The following is a 17,523-nucleotide window of genomic DNA, read 5'->3' on the forward strand; positions in this document are numbered from 1 at the left end:
AAAGTTTGCAAACCGAGGTTGAGGATTATTAGAGTCGAGAGTGTGGTGCTGGAAAAGCACCGAGGAGCAGGAGAGTCGATGTTTCGGGCACAAGCCGCTCATCAGGAAGGGCTTATGCCTGAAGCGTTGATTCTCCTGCTCCTCGGATGCTGCCTGACTTGCTGTGCTTTGCCAGCACTGCACTCTCGACTCTGAATGACTCATACGTGTACCAGCTACAACTTGCACCAAAGATCCTCAGACAGCACCTTCCAAACCCACGACCACTTCCATCCAGAAGGACAAGGGCAGCAGGTACATGGGAACACCACCCCCTGCAGGTTCCCCTCCAAGCCCCTCACCGTCCTGACCTGGAAATATATCGCCGTTCCTTCACTGTCACTGGGTCACAATCCTGGAGTTCCCTCTCTAAGGGCAGCCTGCCCTCTGACCCTGACCCTGACCCTGAGACAGTTCTTTGACCTTGAGCCTGCCCTCTGACCCTGAGCCTGGGACCGTTCTTTGACCTTGAGCCTGCCCTCTGACCCTGAGACAGTTCTTTGACCTTGACCCTGAGACCGTTCTTTGACCTTGAGCCTGCCCTCTGACCCTGACCCTGCCCTCTGACCCTGAGACAGTTCTTTGACCTTGAGCCTGCCCTTTGACCTTTAGCTTGTAGCTTTGCGCCTGAGCCTGCCCTTTGACCCTTTAGCCCAGACGGTGTTAATAAAGTTTGTTGTTGTTTCCAAGATGGCGGCGCCCATTGCCCGCGCTCTCCGCCGGCTCGGGGCCTCCGGGTCAGGGAGAGGCCGCGAGGGGCCGCCCGGCCTCCGGGCACTGGTCAGCGGGCCGAGGGCCGAGGAGGAGCCCGGCGCCGGCTCTAACTCCAGGGGCTGGTGGGCCCTGGGCCTGGGCCTGGGCTCCGCGGCGGCGGCGGCGGCGCTGCTCCTGTGGCGGGGGTCGGGGCCGGGGCGGGGGTCCCTCCCGGGCCTCAGGCCGCCCGCCGCCCTCGGCCTCCCCCGGGTCCAGGCCGCTCGGCCCGTCCCCCCGGACAGTCCTCGGTTCAAGTTCAACTTTATCGCCGACGTTGTGGAGAAAACAGGCCCCGCGGTGGTTTACATCGAGATCCTGGGGAGGTACTTACCGGGGGGGGGGGGGGGGGAGGGGGAGGAGAGGGGATGGTACACATGGCTGTTTTATAAAGAGTTGGAGTGTTGGGGGGAGGTTAGAGAGAGTGGGGAGAGAGGGAAAAGATACAGAGAGGGTAGGAGGTTAGAGGGAGTGGGGTGGAGTGAAATAGAGTGGAGCGGAGAGAGTGAGATTGGGGGTGTTTAGAAAGAGAGTGAGGGTGTGGGTTTGGAGGGTGGGTAGGGAGGGAGAGGGGTCTTTTAATGACAGAGGGTTGGAGGGAGAGGTTGAGACAGAGTCTGCAAAGGGAGAGACGAGGATGGCTGTTCAGACTGGAGGCCTGTGACCAGTGGTGTGCTACAAGGATCGGTGCTGGGTCCACTGCTTTTCGTCATTTGTGTAAAAGATTTAGATGAAAATACAGAAGGCATGGTTAGTACTTTTGCTAATGACACCAAATTCGTTGGTAGCATGGACAGCCAAGAAGGTTATTTCAGATTAAAATGGGATCGTAATCAACTGGGACAGTAGGCCGAGGAATAGCAGGTGGAGGTTAATGCAGATCAATGTGCAGTGTTGCATTTTGGGATGACTTGCACAGTTAATGGTAGGGCCCGAGGAAGTGTTGCCAAACAGAGGGATCTCAGGATGAAGGTACATGGTTCCCTGAAAGTTGTATCCCAGTTGGACAGGGTGGGGAAGGAGGCAGTTGGCATGCTTGCCCTCACCGGTAGGTGCATTGAGTACAGGAGTTGGAACATCTTGTTACAGCTGTACGTGATGTTGGTCAGGCCACATTTGGAGCCCGGCGTATAGTTCTGGTCACCCTGCTATGGGATGGATGTTATTAAAGTGGAGATGGTGCAGAAATGATTTGCAGGCGTGTTGCCGTAATTGGAATGTTTAGAGTTGTAAGGAAAGGCTGGATAGGATGGGAATCTTTTTCCCTGAAACATAGGAGGCTGAGGGATGACCTTCTAGAGGTTCATAAAGTCGTGAGGGGAATAGACAGGAAGAATAGCTATGGTATTTTCTCCCCCCAGAATAAGGGAGTCCAGGCATAGGTTTAGGGTGAGAGGGGAAAGATTTAAAAGAGACCTCAGGGGCAACTTTTTCACACAGAGGGTGGTATGTGTATGGAATGAGCTGCCAGAGGATGTGGTGGAGGCTGATACAATTACAGCATTGAAAAGGCATCTGGATGGGTATATGAACAGGAAGGGTTTGGAGAGATATAGGCCAAGTGCTGGCAAATGGGTCTTTCTTCCCTCCAAGGCCCCAAGGGATCCTTCCATATTCGCCACAAATTCACCTGCACCTCCACACATCATTTACTGCATCCTCTGCACCCGATGTGGCCTCCTCTACATTGGGGAGACAGGCCGCCTACTTGCAGAACGTTTCAGAGAACACCTCTGGGACACCCGCACCAACCATCCCGAGGCTCAACACTTCAACTCCCCCTTCCACTCCACCAAGGACATGCAGGTCCTTGGACTCCTCCATCGCCAGACCATAGCAACACGACGGTTGGAGGAAGAGCGCCTCATCTTCTGCCTAGGAACCCTCCAACCACAAGGGATAAACTCAGATTTCTCCAGTTTCCTCATTCCCCCTCCCCCCACCTTGTCTCAGTCAAATCCCTCGAACTCAGCACCGCCTTCCTAACCTGCAATCATCTTCCTGACCTCTCCGCCCCCACCCCCACTCCGGCCTACCACCCTCACCTTGACCTCCTTCCACCTATTGCATTTCCAACGCCCCTCTCCCAAGTCCCTCCTCCCTACCTTTTATCTTAGCCTGCTGGGCACACTTTCCTCATTCCTGAAGAAGGGCTCATGCCCGAAACGTCGATTCTCCTGTTCCTTGGATGCTGCCTGACCTGCTGCGCTTTTCCAGCAACACATTTTCAGCTCTGATCTCCAGCATCTGCAGTCCTCACTTTCTCCTCTAGATTAGGTTGGGATATCTGCTTGGCAAGGACGAGTTGGACTGAAGGGTCTGTTACCGTGCTGTATAATTCTGACTGACTGAGATTAGAGGACTTCCACGAAGGTTCACTCGGACTGAGACCAGGTCCACAGGCACTGTCCTGTGTTGATAGGTTGGGTCTGTACTCATTAGAGTTTAGAGGAGGCGATTTTATTGAAACATACCAGATTGTTAAGGGACTTTTCCCCTCGTGGGAGAGTCTGGGACCCGAGGGTATCAGCTCAGGATAAGGGATTACATTTTAAGACCGAGAGAAGGAGGAATTTCTCGTGAGGGGAGTGAATCTGTGGAAACGTAACCGCAGAGGGCTGTGAAGGGTATGGTCATTCAGTATATTCCAGACTGGGGTAGACGGATGGTTAATCAGTGAGGGAATCAAGTGTGAGGGGAAAAGGGAGGTAAGTGGAGGGGAGGATTATCAGATCAGCCGTGATTTCATTGAATGGGGGAGCAGTGTTGATGGGCTGAATGGTTGAGGAGGAGAGGAATGGCCCTTGGTTGGATGGAGGATTGGTTGAAGGGAATGAGATTGAGTGATTGAGGAGTGGGGAAGGCTGGGGGGTTGCTCCTTTGGGATGGAGTGTACGTGCCGAGGGATGGATAGACTGTCAGATAGACCACACCAGGCTGTATCTGCTGTACCAGAGCCGGTGAGCCGGTGTCCTTCCTCCCCAGGCACCCGTTCAGTGGGCGGGAAATGCCCATTTCGAATGGCTCTGGTTTCGCTGTGACGGAGGACGGGCTGATTGTGACCAATGCCCACGTGGTGGCCAACAAGAGAAGGGTGCGGGTGAAGCTGGCCAACGGAGAGATGTATGAAGCTTCTGTTCAGGCCATTGACCAGGTGGCAGACATCGCCACCATCAAGATCAACCCCAAGGTAAGCAGCAGCATCACCGGGGGTGGGGGGGGGGGGGGGGGGGGAGAAAGAGGGAGATACAGGGGGGATGGGGAGAGGGAGATACGGCCCAATACCGGGGGGGGGAGGGGAGAGGGAGATACAGCCCGATACCGGGGGGGGGGGAGATGGGGAGAGGGAAATACAGCCCAATACCGGGGGGGGATGGGGAGAGGGAGATACAGCCCGAGATCGGGAGGGGTGGGGGAGGGGACATCACCCTGATACCGGGGGGGGACGGGGGACGGTGGAATTCACCCTGGCCGGGGGGGGGGGGGATATCCCTGGGATGGGTGGGGGGATGTATTCTCCCAGTACCAGGGTGCTTTCTCAGGGTAATACAGTGTGTATTCAGTTGTGTTCACTGTGCTCAGGGTGATCTGCGTGTCGGGATTGTACTTGCTGTGACCTTGCCTCGGTGCTGAGTGTATAATCTCCTGTTTTAGGCTCCTCTTCCAACCCTGCCACTGGGTGTGTCCTCTGAGGTCAGACACGGCGAGTTTGTTGTTGCGATGGGCAGTCCCTTTGCCCTCCAGAACACTATCACATCTGGGATTGTCAGCTCTGTGCAGCGGGGGAGTCAGGAGCTTGGAATGGCTCATTCGGACATGGAATATATTCAGACTGATGCTTCCATTGATGTGAGTGCACTGGTTGTGTGGGTGTGGACGCAGTTTCCAAGCTTAATTTGGGATGTGAGCATCTTGGCTAGACAAATATTTATTGCCCCTCTGTAATTGCCCTTGAGAGGTTGCTGTTGAGTCCCCTCCTAGAACTGCTGCAGATGTTTAACCCAGTGGTTGGGTGGAGATCCAGCTGTGAGTCATCACTCTCCATCCTGTCAGCCTGTAACAGATCCATCCACTCCCACTCTCTGCTTTCTGTTAGCCAGCCCGTCTTCTATCCACGGCAATATTCTACCCCTCTGTCAAATGCCTTTTGGAAATCTCAGTGCAGTCCATTCACTGGATTCCAATATCCACAGCATGTGCTATCTCCTCGTACAATTCCAGTAAAACGATTAATCCAGATTCCCCTTTTCTCAAACCATGTTTTGAGCACTGATATCCAGAGGGATCCCGGGGTGCAGGCCCCCAGCTCCCTGGAAGTGGCAGCGCAAGTGGTAGAGAAGGCAGACTGCATTCCTGTTTTCAGCGGTCGGGGCATTGAGTATAAAAGTTGGGAAGTCATTTTGCAGCCTTTAGTGAGGCCACATTAGGAGCGTTGTGTGCAGTTATGTTTGCCACACTAACAGGACAGATGTGGAGGCTTTGGAAAGGGTGCTGAAGAGGTTTACCTGGATTGGGAGGTATTAGCTCTAAAGGGAAGGAGGACAGACTTGGATTGTTTTGGTTAGGGCGGTGGAGGCTGAGGGGCGACCTGACAGAAATATTGGAAATTGGGAGAGGCCTGGGGAGGGTGGGTAGATGGAGCCTTTAACCCAGGCTGGGAATGTCAAATACTAGATCTAAGATGGAGGGAGGGGGAGTTTAAAGGAGATGACTGAGACAAGTTTTTTTTACAAAGAGTGTGGTAGGTGCCTGAAACACACTGCTGGGGGAGCACGTAGAAGCAGGTTTGAGAGCAACATTTAAGAGGTTTCTATACAGACGCGTGAACAGGTAAGGAGTAGAGGGATACAGAGCATGTGCAGGCAGGTGGGATTAGTTTAGAATGGCATCATGGTCAGTATACACATGGTGGGCCGAAGGGCCTGTTCCTGTGCTGTACTATCCGATGTTAACTCTGCCTGATTACCTTGAACATAACCGAGTGCCCTGTTATAACATCGTGAATGGTTTCTAACACGCATTGAACTAACTGGCCTAGTTTTCTACTTTCTGCTTCCTTCCGTTTTTGAATTACGGAGTTACATTCACCTCCATTTTCACAGCACTTTCCCCAATCAGAGGAGGTTTGGAGAACATAAAATAATGCACCCACTATCTCACTGGCCATTTCATTTAGGAGTCTGGGTGAAGTTCATCAGAACCCTGTCAGTCCCTAACTTCAGCAATTTACTCAGTCCCACTTCTCTTTTGTTCAATTCGGTAATGGGGCATGGGCATTATTGGCCGGGCCCAGTATTTATTGCCCGTCCCTAGTTGCCCCTTGAGAAGGTGGGGGTGAGCTGCCGCCTTGAACTGCTGCAGTCCATGTGCTGTAGGTTGACCCATAATGCCCTGAGGGAGGGAATTCCAGGATTTTGACCCAGCGACAGGGAAGGAACAGTGGTATATTTCCAAGTCAGGATGGTGAGTGGCTTGGGGGGGGGGGTGGTGTTCCCATGTATCTGCTGCCCTTGTCATTCAAGATAGAAGTGGGTGTGGAATCTTTGGTGAATTTCATTTGATGAAAAATAATCATTGATTTATTTACCGAAGGCAACAAATGCTGGAGGTCGGAGTGGGTCAAGTCCTACATTGATTGATTTACTTGTATTTTCCTTTTCATATTTTGTTTTGTGATATGTGCGCATGTAACTGTGGTGAGTAGGGAGACAGAGGGATGAGGATAGATAGAGAAACACCCAATGTGTGTTGTTGTTCCTCAGCCTGTAAGAGTGAAAGTAAGGAAGGGTATGATGTGATCAGGGCATGAGAATATAAGGGCTAGGGGATACCGAAAGATTCAATGATTGGACAAAAAGCTGGCAACCGGAGTATAACGTTGGAAAGTTGTGAAGTCATACACTTTGGTAGGAACTGTTACTTAAACTGTGAGAGACCCCATGAAAGAGAGCACCTTAGAGTTTAAAACCAGGGAAGTCACACAGTGTTAGTGAGGCTGTGTTTGGAGTACAGTGGACAGTTTTGGTCCCCATATTTAAAAAAGGACGTCCTGGGAGTAGAGGCAGTTCAGAAGAGATTCATTCACTCCTTTGATTTATCCAGAACAGCGATGTCACGTTTAGACTATCAAAAGGTGATTGGATTGAAACATACAGCATTCTGAAGGGGCTTGATGGCGTAGATATTAAGGTGATTCCATTTTAGTGGGGAAATTTTGAGCTAAAGGGCACGGTTGCAGATTAAAGGGATACTCATTTAAAACTGACTTGTGAAGGAGTATCTCCTACCAGAGGTTACTGATTGCCTGGGAGTTTCTAACTGAGAGAGTTGTGGAGGCTGGATCACTGAAAGCATTGAAAGACCCCATTCTCCCACTTTCTCCCCATAGCTCTCGATCCCCTGATACTCAAGGACCTATCTATCTCTGTCTTAAATATACTCAATGACCTGGCTTCCACAGATTTCTGTAGCAGTGATTTCCACAGACTCCCCACTCCCTGGCTGAAGAAGTTTCTCCTTATCTCTGTTCCAAAAGGTCTTCTCTTTACTCTAAGGCTGTGCCCTCGGGTCCTAGTCTCTCCTACCAATGGAAACACCTTCCCAACATCCACTCTGTCCAGACCAGTCAGTATTCTGTAAGTTTCAATTCAATCCCCCCTCATCCTTCTAAACTCCACCGAGTATAGACCCAGAGTCCTCTGACATTCCTCATGCCCCAAGAACGTCACTTCGCAACTTCAGTTTTATTTAAGTTTATTACCAGTTTTGTTTCTCGTCATTCAAACAGCTCTGCCAACTGTACCATGTGATCTTTCCAGGACTTAGTAAAGATCACTACATTGTCCAAATAGACCGCACAGTTTGTTAATCCAGCCACAACTCTGTTCATGAGTCTTTGGAATGTGGTGGGTGCGTTCTTCATTCCAAAAGGCATCACTTTAACCTGATATAGCCCATGTGGGGTTACAAACGCAGAAATTTCTTTTGCCGTCTCTGATAAAGGTACCTGCCAGTAACCACGCATTAATGCCAACTTGGTGATATAACTGGCTTGTCCAACTTTCTCGATACAGTCCTCCAATCTAGGAATTGGATATGAGTCTGATTTTGTGACGGTGGAGAAAGTGAGGGCTGCAGATGCTGGAGATCAGAGCTGAAAATGTGTTGCTGGAAAAGCGCAGCAGGTCAGGCAGCATCCTAGGAGCAGGAGAATCGACGAAGGGCTTATGCTCGAAATGTCGATTCTCCTGTTCCTTGGATGCTGCCTGACCTGCTGCGCTTTTCCAGCAACACATTTTCAGCTCTGATTTTGTGACGGTGTTGACCTTCCAATAATCCACACAGATTCGTTGAGTCCCGTCCGGTTTGGGAACTAAAACAATCAGCAAACTCCACTGACTCTGGTTTGGTTCAATGATGTCCTTGTTGAGCATGGCGTCCACCTCCACCTGGACCTGTCTGGCTTTGAAAGGATTAAGCCGACAGGGGTGTTGTTTTATTGGAGCAGTATTCTCTACATCTACTTCATGTACAATAGTATTACTCCTCCCCACCTGATTCTTACATATGTCCTTGTACTGCAGTAACAAACCTTTCCACTGCGCTGTATGCTCCTGAGACAGATAGCTTACTAACCTATCCCACTCCTCAAGGACTTCTTCATTTTTTTAAAATCTATTTTGAGGCACATCAAAATCCACATCATCTGGAATTTATTCCTCACTCCGCAGGGCAGTATCTAGCACCTGTTTCTCCAGTTCTTTCTCTCCAATATCATACGGTTTCAACATGTTCACATGACATACCCGTAAAGGTTTTTCTCATCTGGCATCTTTACTAGATAGTCCACCTAACTCAACCTTTTCTTAATTTGATAGGGACCACTAAACCTGGCTTTGAAGGGATCTCCTATCATTGGTAATAGTGCTAACATGTTATCCCCTCGAGAAAACATCCGAGTCTCAGAGTTTTTGTCTGTCACCTGCTTCATTCTACACTGTGCCCTTTTTAGGTGCTGTTTAACTAACTCACCTACTCGATTTAATCTCTCCCTCACCTCTAATACATAATCTAAGTGTGAGATCTCCAACTTTGGTCCTGTCAATTTTTCTTTAATTAATTTCAAAGGGCTTCTCTCTTCATGCCTGAATATTAACTCGAAGGGAGTGAACTTTTTTTTAGATTAGATTACATTACATTACTTACAGTGTGGAAACAGGTCCTTCGGCCCAAATCCACACCGACCCGCCGAAGCGTAACCCACCCAGACCCATTCCCCTACATTTACCCCTTACCTAACACTACGGGCAATTTAGCATGGCCAATTTATCTAACCTGCACTTTTTTGGACTGTGGGAGGAAACTGGAGCACCCGGAGGAAACCCACGCAGACACGGGGAGAACGTGCAAACTCCACACAGTCAGTCGCCTGAGGTGGGAATTGAACCCGGGTCTCTGGCACTGTGAGGCAGCAGTGCTAACCACTGTGCCACCGTGCCGCCCACTTAGTAGAGTAGATTCATTTGGGGCATCTCTAATGGCAAACAATACGAATGGGATATCTTTATCCCAGTCATTCAGGTAATCCTGACAGTATGCTCTCAGCATGGTCTTCAAGGCCTGATGTCACCTTTCTAAAGCTCCCTGGGATTCAGGATGATACACACTGGATTTAAAGTGCTGTATATCTAAGCTATCCATAACCTCCTTAAACAGCCCAGCAGTAAAATCTGACCCTTGGTCTGTCTGAATCTCTTTGGGTAGCCCATACCGTGTGAAGAAAGCTACTAACTCCTCTCCCACCCTTTTTGCCTGGATACTCTGTGATGGAATTGCCTCCGGAAATCTGGGTGACACATCCATTATGGTGAACAAGTACTGGTTCCCAGTTTTAGTTCCCAGGAGGGGACCGACACAATCAATCATAACCCATGTGAAAGGTTCTTCAAATACGGGAATTGGTAACAAAGGTGCTGGTTTTATTACCGCCTGTGGCTTACCTACCATTTGGCATGTATGACACATACGGCAAAGGTTAACCACGTCCTTGTGCATTCCAGACCAATAGAAATGTTTCTGTACCTTAGCCTGAGTATTTCGTACCCCTAGGTGACCTCCTACAGGTAGTTCATGTGCTACCCGTAACTCCTCCTGTCTGTATGCCACCGGTAACACAATCTGGTGCACTTCAGTCCATTTCTCCTCTGCACTAACCTGCCATGGTCTCCATTTCTATCATAGGATTCTATCTTTCAGATAATAGCCCTCTGGAATATTCTCTGCCTCCTTCTCTGAGTACACATCAACATATATATCTTTTATTGTCTTGTCTTTCTGTTGCAAGTCTATTAGTCTTTCAGACTAAACATTTCTGTCTGGCCCTCTGCCTGTTCAGGTTTTTCCTGCACCATTATGTCAAACAGAGCGTCCACTAACTGAACCTCAGCTCCTTCATCTTTCTCTTTTCTCTTCGTGCTGTGATAGTGGGATCTTGTTACCACACAGTCTGGGAAAATACAAGGATATTTTTGTTTTAACTCCTCATTTATCCAGGTTGAACTCCATCTGCCATTTCTCAGCCCAGCTCTGCATCCTGTCTATGTCGCGCTGCAGCCTGCAGTAGCCCTCTATACTATCGACGACACCTCCAACCTTTGTGTCATCTGCAAATTTACTAACCCACCCCTCAACCTCCTCATCCAAGTCAGTTATAAAAACTACAAAGATCAGAGGCCCAAGAACAGAGCCCTGCAGGACCCCACTCACCACTGACCTCCAGGCAGAATACTTTCCATCTACATGGTCACCGCATTATATGAAGGAGTCACCGCATTATAAGGAGGGTGCAGAGAAGATTTACTAGGATGTTGCCTGGTATGGCAGGAAGGTCTTACGAGGAAAGGCTGAGGGACTTGAGGCTGATTTCGTTAGAGAGAAGAAGGTTGAGAGGTGACTTAATAGAGACATACAAGATAATCAGAGGGTTAGATAGGGTGGACAGGGAGAACCTTTTTCCAAGTATGGTGACGGCGAGCACAAGGGGGCATAGCTTTAAATTGAGGAGTGGTAGGTATAGGACAGATGTCAGAGGTAGTTTCTTTACTCAGAGAGTAGTACAGGTATGGAATGCTTTGCCTGCAACGGTCGTAGATTCGCCAACTTTAAGGACATTTAAGTCGTCATTGGACAGACATATGGATGTACATGGAATAGTGTAGGTGGGATGGGCTTCAGATTGGTATGACAGGGCGGCACAACATCGAGTGCCGAAGGGCCTGTACTGCGCTGTAATGTCTCTGCCTTCTGTCAGCCAACCAATTCTGAATCCAGATAGCCAAATCTCCCTGTATACCATACTTCCTGACGTTATGAATGAGCCTACCATGGGGAACCTTGTCAAATGCCTTGCTAAAGTCCATATACAGCACATCCACTGCTCAACCTTCGTCGACCTGTCTTGTCACCTCCTCAAAGAACTCAATAAGATTTGTGAGGCATGACCTGCCCCTCACAAAGCCATGCTGACTGCCTTTAATCACACTATGCTTTGCCACATAGTCATAAATCCTATCCCTCAGAATTCTTTCCACAACTTTGCTGACCACAGACGTGAGACTGACTGGTCTGTAATTGCCAGGGATTTCCCTATTCCCCTTATTGAAAAGTGGAACAACATTCGCCTCCTTCCAATCCTCTGGTACGACTCCCGTGGAGAGTGAAGAAGCAAAGATCTTTGCCAGTGGCTTAGCAACCTCCTTTCTCGCTTCTTGGGGTAGCCTGGGATAAATCTGGTCTGGCCCTGGGGACTTATCAATCTTAATGTTTTCCAAAATTTCTAGCACATCAACTTCATCAATCTTGATCTGGTCAAGCCTGTATCCCAGCTCCTCTAAGTTTTCATTTATAACAAGTTCCCTTTCCTTGGTGAAAACCGAAGCAAAAAACTCATTTTGCTCACCTGCTCAGACTCCACTCACAAGTTCCCTACGCTATCCCTGATCAGCCCTACCTTCTCCCTGATCATCCTTTTATTCCTCACGTATGAGTAAAATGCCTTTGGGTTCTCCCTAATCCTCTTGCCAAGCCTTTTTCGTGCCCCCTCCTGGCTCTCCTCAGTCCATTTCTGAGCTCCTTTCTAGTCAGCCTGTAACCCTCTAAAGCTGTGCTAGATCCTTGCTTCCTCCACCTTACATAAGCTGCCTTCTTCCTTTCGATGAGAAGCTCCTCTGTTCTTGTCATCCAAGGCTCCTTAATCTTATCCCTTCTTACCTGTCTCAGAGGAGCAAATTCGTGCATCACTCGCAACAACTGCTCCTTAAACAGTCTCCACGTGTCTGCTGTGCCCTTTCTGTGGAACAATTGCTCTCAGGCTGTACCTCCCAACTCCTGTCTGATAGCGTCATAATTTCCTTTTCCCCAATTAAATATCTTCCCTCGGTACCTGCTCCTTTCCCTCTCCAAGGCTATGCTAAATGTGAGGCAGTTGTAATCACTTTCACCAAAGTGTTGTCCCACTGTGGGATCTGACGCCTGTCCTGGCTCATTGCCGAGCACCAAATCCAAAATGGCCTCTCCCCTTGTCGGCCTGTCTACGTACTGAGTAAGGAAACCCTCCTGAACACACCTGACAAAAACGGCTCCATCCAAACCGTCTGCATTAAGGAGGTTCCAGTCGATATTGGGAAAGTTGAAATCACCCATAACAACAACCCTGCTACTTTTGCATTTTTCCAGAATCTGCCCACCCATGTGGTCTTCAATCTTCCTACTGCTATTAGGGGGTGTGTAGAAAACCCCCAGTGCGGTGACTGCTCCCTTGCTGTTCCTAACTTCCACCCATACTGACTCAGTAGACAAACCTTCCTCAACAACCTTCATTCCTGTAGCTGTGATGCACTCTCTGATTAGCAATGCTACACCTCCTCCTCTTTTTAAACGTTCAAAACCCTTGAACATCAAGCAAACATTCCTGCCCCTGTGAAACCCATGTCGCCATTATGGCCACAACATCATATTCCTAGGTACTGATCCATGCTCTAAGTTCATCACTCTTATTTCTGACACTCCTTGTGTTAAAGCAGACACACTTTAAACGATCCCTTTGTTTCATCGTGTGAGAAACCTTCCCGACAGATTCACTACATCCTGTCACAGCCCCATTTGCAATTGTCCCCCCTCTCAGATATGTAGCTCTGATTCCCACACCCCCCTCTCCCCTTTCCTTCTAACTTTCTTGGCAAATTTGAGAAACATCTTCAACTCCCAGAACCTCTTTAGCAATTTTAAGAGCCATTTCTCTCACTTTTAATTTAATCAATCACAAGTCACCAAAATTGAACAAATTGTCTCTCCTGTGTTTTATTTAAAGATCTAGGACACAAACCTGCAAGTGTTTAAATCTGCTGGGAATTTTCGTACCCTCAAATCTATTCAAATCTGTTTAAACCAGTTCAAATCATGGATCCGAACCCCTAAACTGTTGCGACACGGGGCAAAGGCTCCTGTTTAATGTAGATCAGCAACACGGAAAAGATTTATCCCACGCAGTAATCTGTGAAAATTCGAGAAGCCAAGAACTATTTAAAGTAAAAAGTAACAACTTTATTTCTTAGAGTATAACAGAGAATAATTAACAAACAACTCCTTCCTCTAACCCATCTTTTACCTTCCCTTCTACAGTACTAGTCCGATAAAACACCCAATTAAGATTTACAAAATAAAACTTCTTATCTCAAAGCCAGGCAACTTGCAGTTTTCTCTGTATTCCTGTCTTTTCTTCTTCTTGCGGATTCTGCTTCACACGTTACTGATCGATAAAGGTACCTTTTCAGAGAGCTATTTTGAAGGCAGTCTTTTTACATGCTGGTGGCTTGGCAGTTCTCTTCTCAACTGTTCAATTTTCCCCAGTCTTATACCCCCTAAGCATCAGATTGTATCATTGGCTTTTAAGATTGTCAATGTACTAAATTCAAACTGGATTGGAGTTGGGTTTTTTTCTCGGGGTATAATTTAAACTGAAGGGCTGAATTCAATTATGTTTTGTTGTTTCCAGGCAACCAGCTAATTGAGTTGTTCAACCAAGTGATTTTTTTTTCAGAACACTTGGTTCTATCAGGTAGTTCTGTTGCTTTTAACTCTCTTAAAGGTACAGTACACCCACATCTTTGTAAAACTTATGACTTTGAGAAGGATCAGGGAAGGGACCGAGTTGGGAGTGTCTGACCCTGACATCGGGTGGAAGCTGATTATTTTGGGAGTAAGGGCCTTAGGGTGATTACTGATGAATGGGAAGGGCCAGCGAGCTGCAGTTCTGGGAGCTCGTCCTAATCAGGTTGTGGAGATGACAAGGTGGTTCCTGCTGTCAGGAGCCCCACCATCCCCGTGGTGCTCCACTCAGCTGCAACACTCATCCTTCCAGGCATTAGTCTGTGAGCTCTTCCTGCATGTTTTCCCAGCTGGCAGGGGACAGAGCAGGGGCTGGGGAAGCAGGCTGGTGTGAAGCTAGGGTCTCTGTTACTGTGGGCACTCAGCAAGGGTTTCTGTGCAGCTCTCAGTGACTGGCAGAGTCAGCGAGGGTCAGCGAGCAATCAGCAGGGCCATAAGACAAAGGAGCAGAAATTAGGCCATACAGCCAATCGAGTCTGCTATGCCATTCAATCATGGCTGATGGGTTCCTCAACCATGTTCTCCCGCTTTCTTGCCGTAACCTCTGAACCCCTTGACAATCAAGGACCCATCTATCTCTGTCATAAATGTACCCCACGACCTGGCCTCCACAGCTTTCTGTGGCAGTGGATTCCAGAGATTCACCACTCTCTGGCTGAAGAAGTTTCTCCTTATCTCCATTCTAAAAGATCTTCCCTTTACTCTCAGGCCCTTGGGTCCTAATATTACCTACCAATGGAAACATCTCCCCAACATCCACTCTGTCCAGGCCGTTCAGTAGTCCGTATGTTTCAATTGGATCCCCTCTCATCCTTTTAAACTCCATCAAGTATAGATTTTATCTCTCCACCCCGAAGGCTCCCAGCCTCATTCCTGGTGAAGGGCTTTTGCCCGAAACATCAATTTCCCTGCTCCTCGGATGCTGCCTGACCTGCTGTGCTTTTCCAGCACCACTCTAATCTTGACTCTGATCTCCAGCATCTGCAGTACCCACTTTCGCCTCCATAGAGTATAGACCAAGAGTCCTCAGACGTTCCTCATATGTTAAGCCTTTCATTGCTGTGATCATTCTCATGAACGTCCTCTGTATTCACTCCAGAGGATAATGTTTCTGCACAGCTTCCTGTCACTCAATCCTCTCTCTCATTCTCTTCCAGTTCGGAAATTCTGGAGGCCCTCTGGTCAACTTGGTAAGTTATAGCCTTGCTCTTGACCACTCCTTTCACCCTCACCAGTGGGAGGCGTGGGCTGTGGACCAAAGATGGGGGAGAGGGCAAAAGTGGTACCAGTGGGAGGGAGGGGGAGGAGGTGGGAGAGGGGAGGTTGGATGGGGATGTGCAGCAGGGCCAGAGTTGGTTGGGAGTGGGAAGGTCAGTCCAGCAGGCGGTAAACACACTGTCACTTCTGTTCACAGGATGGTGAGGTGATTGGAATTAACACCATGAAGGTGACAGCAGGAATCTCCTTCGCAATCCCATCAGACAGACTGCGGCGGTTCCTCGTACAGGCCAAACAGAGTAAACGCACATCACACTGTTAATATAAAAGGGACCGGTCAGCTCAGTGTGTTAGAGAGCGATAGGGACCGGTCAGCTCAGTGTGTTAGAGAGAGATAGGGACCGGTCAGCTCAGTGTGTTAGAGAGCGATAGGGACCGGTCAGCTCAGTGTGTTAGAGAGCGATAGGGACCGGTCAGCTCAGTGTGTTAGAGAGCGATAGGGACCGGTCAGCTCAGTGTGTTAGAGAGAGATAGGGACCGGTCAGCTCAGTGTGTTAGAGAGCGATAGGGACCGGTCAGCTCAGTGTGTTAGAGAGAGATAGGGACCGGTCAGCTCAGTGTGTTAGAGAGCGATAGGGACCGGTCAGCTCAGTGTGTTAGAGAGCGATAGGGACCGGTCAGCTCAGTGTGTTAGAGAGCGATAGGGACCGGTCAGCTCAGTGTGTTAGAGAGCGATAGGGACCGGTCAGCTAGTGTATTATAGAGGGATAGGGACCGGTCAGCTCAGTATATTATAGAGAGATAGGGACCGGTCGGCTCAGTATATTATAGAGAGATAGGGACCGGTCACCTCAGTATATTATAGAGAGATAGGGACCGGTCAGCTCAGTATATTATAGAGAGATAGGGACCGGTCAGCTCAGTGTATTATAGAGCGATAGGGACCGGTCAGCTCAGTGTATTATAGAGAGATAGGGTCCGGTCAGCTCAGTGTAATAGAGAGAGATAGGGACCGGTCACCTAGTGTAATATAGAGAGATAGGGACCGGTCAGCTCAGTGTATTATAGAGAGATAGGGACCGGTCAGCTCAGTGTATTATAGAGCGATTGGGACCGGTCAGCTCAGTGTATTATAGAGAGATAGGGACCGGTCAGCTCAGTGTATTATAGAGCGATAGGGACCAATCAGCTCAGTGTAATAGAGAGCAATAGGGACCGGTCAGCTCAATGTATTATTGAGAGATAGGGACCGGTCAGCTCAGTGTAATAGAGAGCGATAGGGACCGGTCAGCTCAGTGTATTGTAGAGAGATGGGGACCAGTCAGCTCAGTGTATTAGAGAGAGATAAGGACCGGTCAGCTCAGTATATTATAGAGAGATAGGGACCGGTCAGCTCAGTGGGTTATAGAGCGACATGGACCAGTCAGTTCAGTGTATTATAGAGAGATACGCACCGGTCAGCTCAGTATATTACAGAGAGATAGGAACCGGTCAGCTCATTGTATTACAGAGAGATGGGAACCGGTCAACTCAGTGTATTATAGAGACATAGGGGCCGGTCAGTTCAGTGTATTATAGAGGATAGGGACAGGTGAGCTCAGTGTATTCTAGAGAGATAGGGACAGGTGAGCTCTGTGTATTATAGAGAGAAAGGGACCGGTCAGCTCAGTATATTATAGAGAGATGGGGACCGGTCAGCTCAGTGTATTATAGAGGGATAGGGACCGGTCAGCTCAGTGTATTAGAAAGCTATAGGGACGAGTCAGCTCCGTGTATTAGAGAGCGAGAGGGACCGGTCAGCTCACTGGATGATAGGACAGGTGAGCTCAGTGTATTATAGAGAGATAGGGGCCGGTCAGCTCAGTGTATTATAGAGAGATAGGGGCCGGTCAGCTCAGTGTATTTTAGAGTGATAGGGCCTGGTCAGCTCAGTGTATTATAGAGAGATAGGGCCTGGTCAGCTCAGTGTATTATAGAGAGATAGGGACCGGTCAGCTCAGTGTATTATAGAGAGATAGGGGCCGGTCAGCTCAGTGTATTTTAGAGTGATAGGGCCTGGTCAGCTCAGTGTATTATAGAGAGATAGGGCCTGGTCAGCTCAGTGTATTATAGAGAGATAGGGACCGGTCAGCTCAGTATTTTAGAGAGTTATGACCGGTCAGCTCACTGTTATCGAGAGATAGGCACTGGTCAGCTCAGTGTATTATAGAGAGATAGGGGCCGGTCAGCTCACTGTTATCGAGAGATAGGGACTGGTCAGCTCAGTGTATTATAGAGAGATAGGGGCCAGTCAGCTCAGTGTATTAGAGAGAGTTATGACCGGTCAGCTCACTGTTATCGAGAGATAGGGAC

General features: G+C 48.8%; 1 protein-coding gene across 2 annotated transcripts in view; it reads left to right on the forward strand.

The window, feature by feature from the left end:
* The first annotated feature begins 729 nt into the window (after positions 1 to 729).
* LOC122555148 (serine protease HTRA2, mitochondrial-like) overlaps positions 730 to 17,523 on the forward strand; it is a 29,197-nt gene continuing 12,403 nt past the window's right edge. For both annotated transcript variants that reach the window (XM_087992032.1, XM_087992030.1), the window contains exons 1-5: positions 730 to 1,115; positions 3,775 to 3,979; positions 4,444 to 4,638; positions 15,111 to 15,143; positions 15,368 to 15,470. In XM_087992032.1, coding sequence (XP_087848158.1) covers positions 730 to 1,115; positions 3,775 to 3,979; positions 4,444 to 4,638; positions 15,111 to 15,143; positions 15,368 to 15,470 — 922 coding nt within the window. The remainder of the gene's footprint in view (positions 1,116 to 3,774; positions 3,980 to 4,443; positions 4,639 to 15,110; positions 15,144 to 15,367; positions 15,471 to 17,523) is intronic.

This window comes from Chiloscyllium plagiosum, unplaced genomic scaffold, assembly GCF_037043375.1.
Source record: "Chiloscyllium plagiosum isolate Xiang-an unplaced genomic scaffold, Cpla_swu_hap1 HiC_scaffold_1, whole genome shotgun sequence".
NCBI lineage: Eukaryota > Metazoa > Chordata > Chondrichthyes > Orectolobiformes > Hemiscylliidae > Chiloscyllium > Chiloscyllium plagiosum.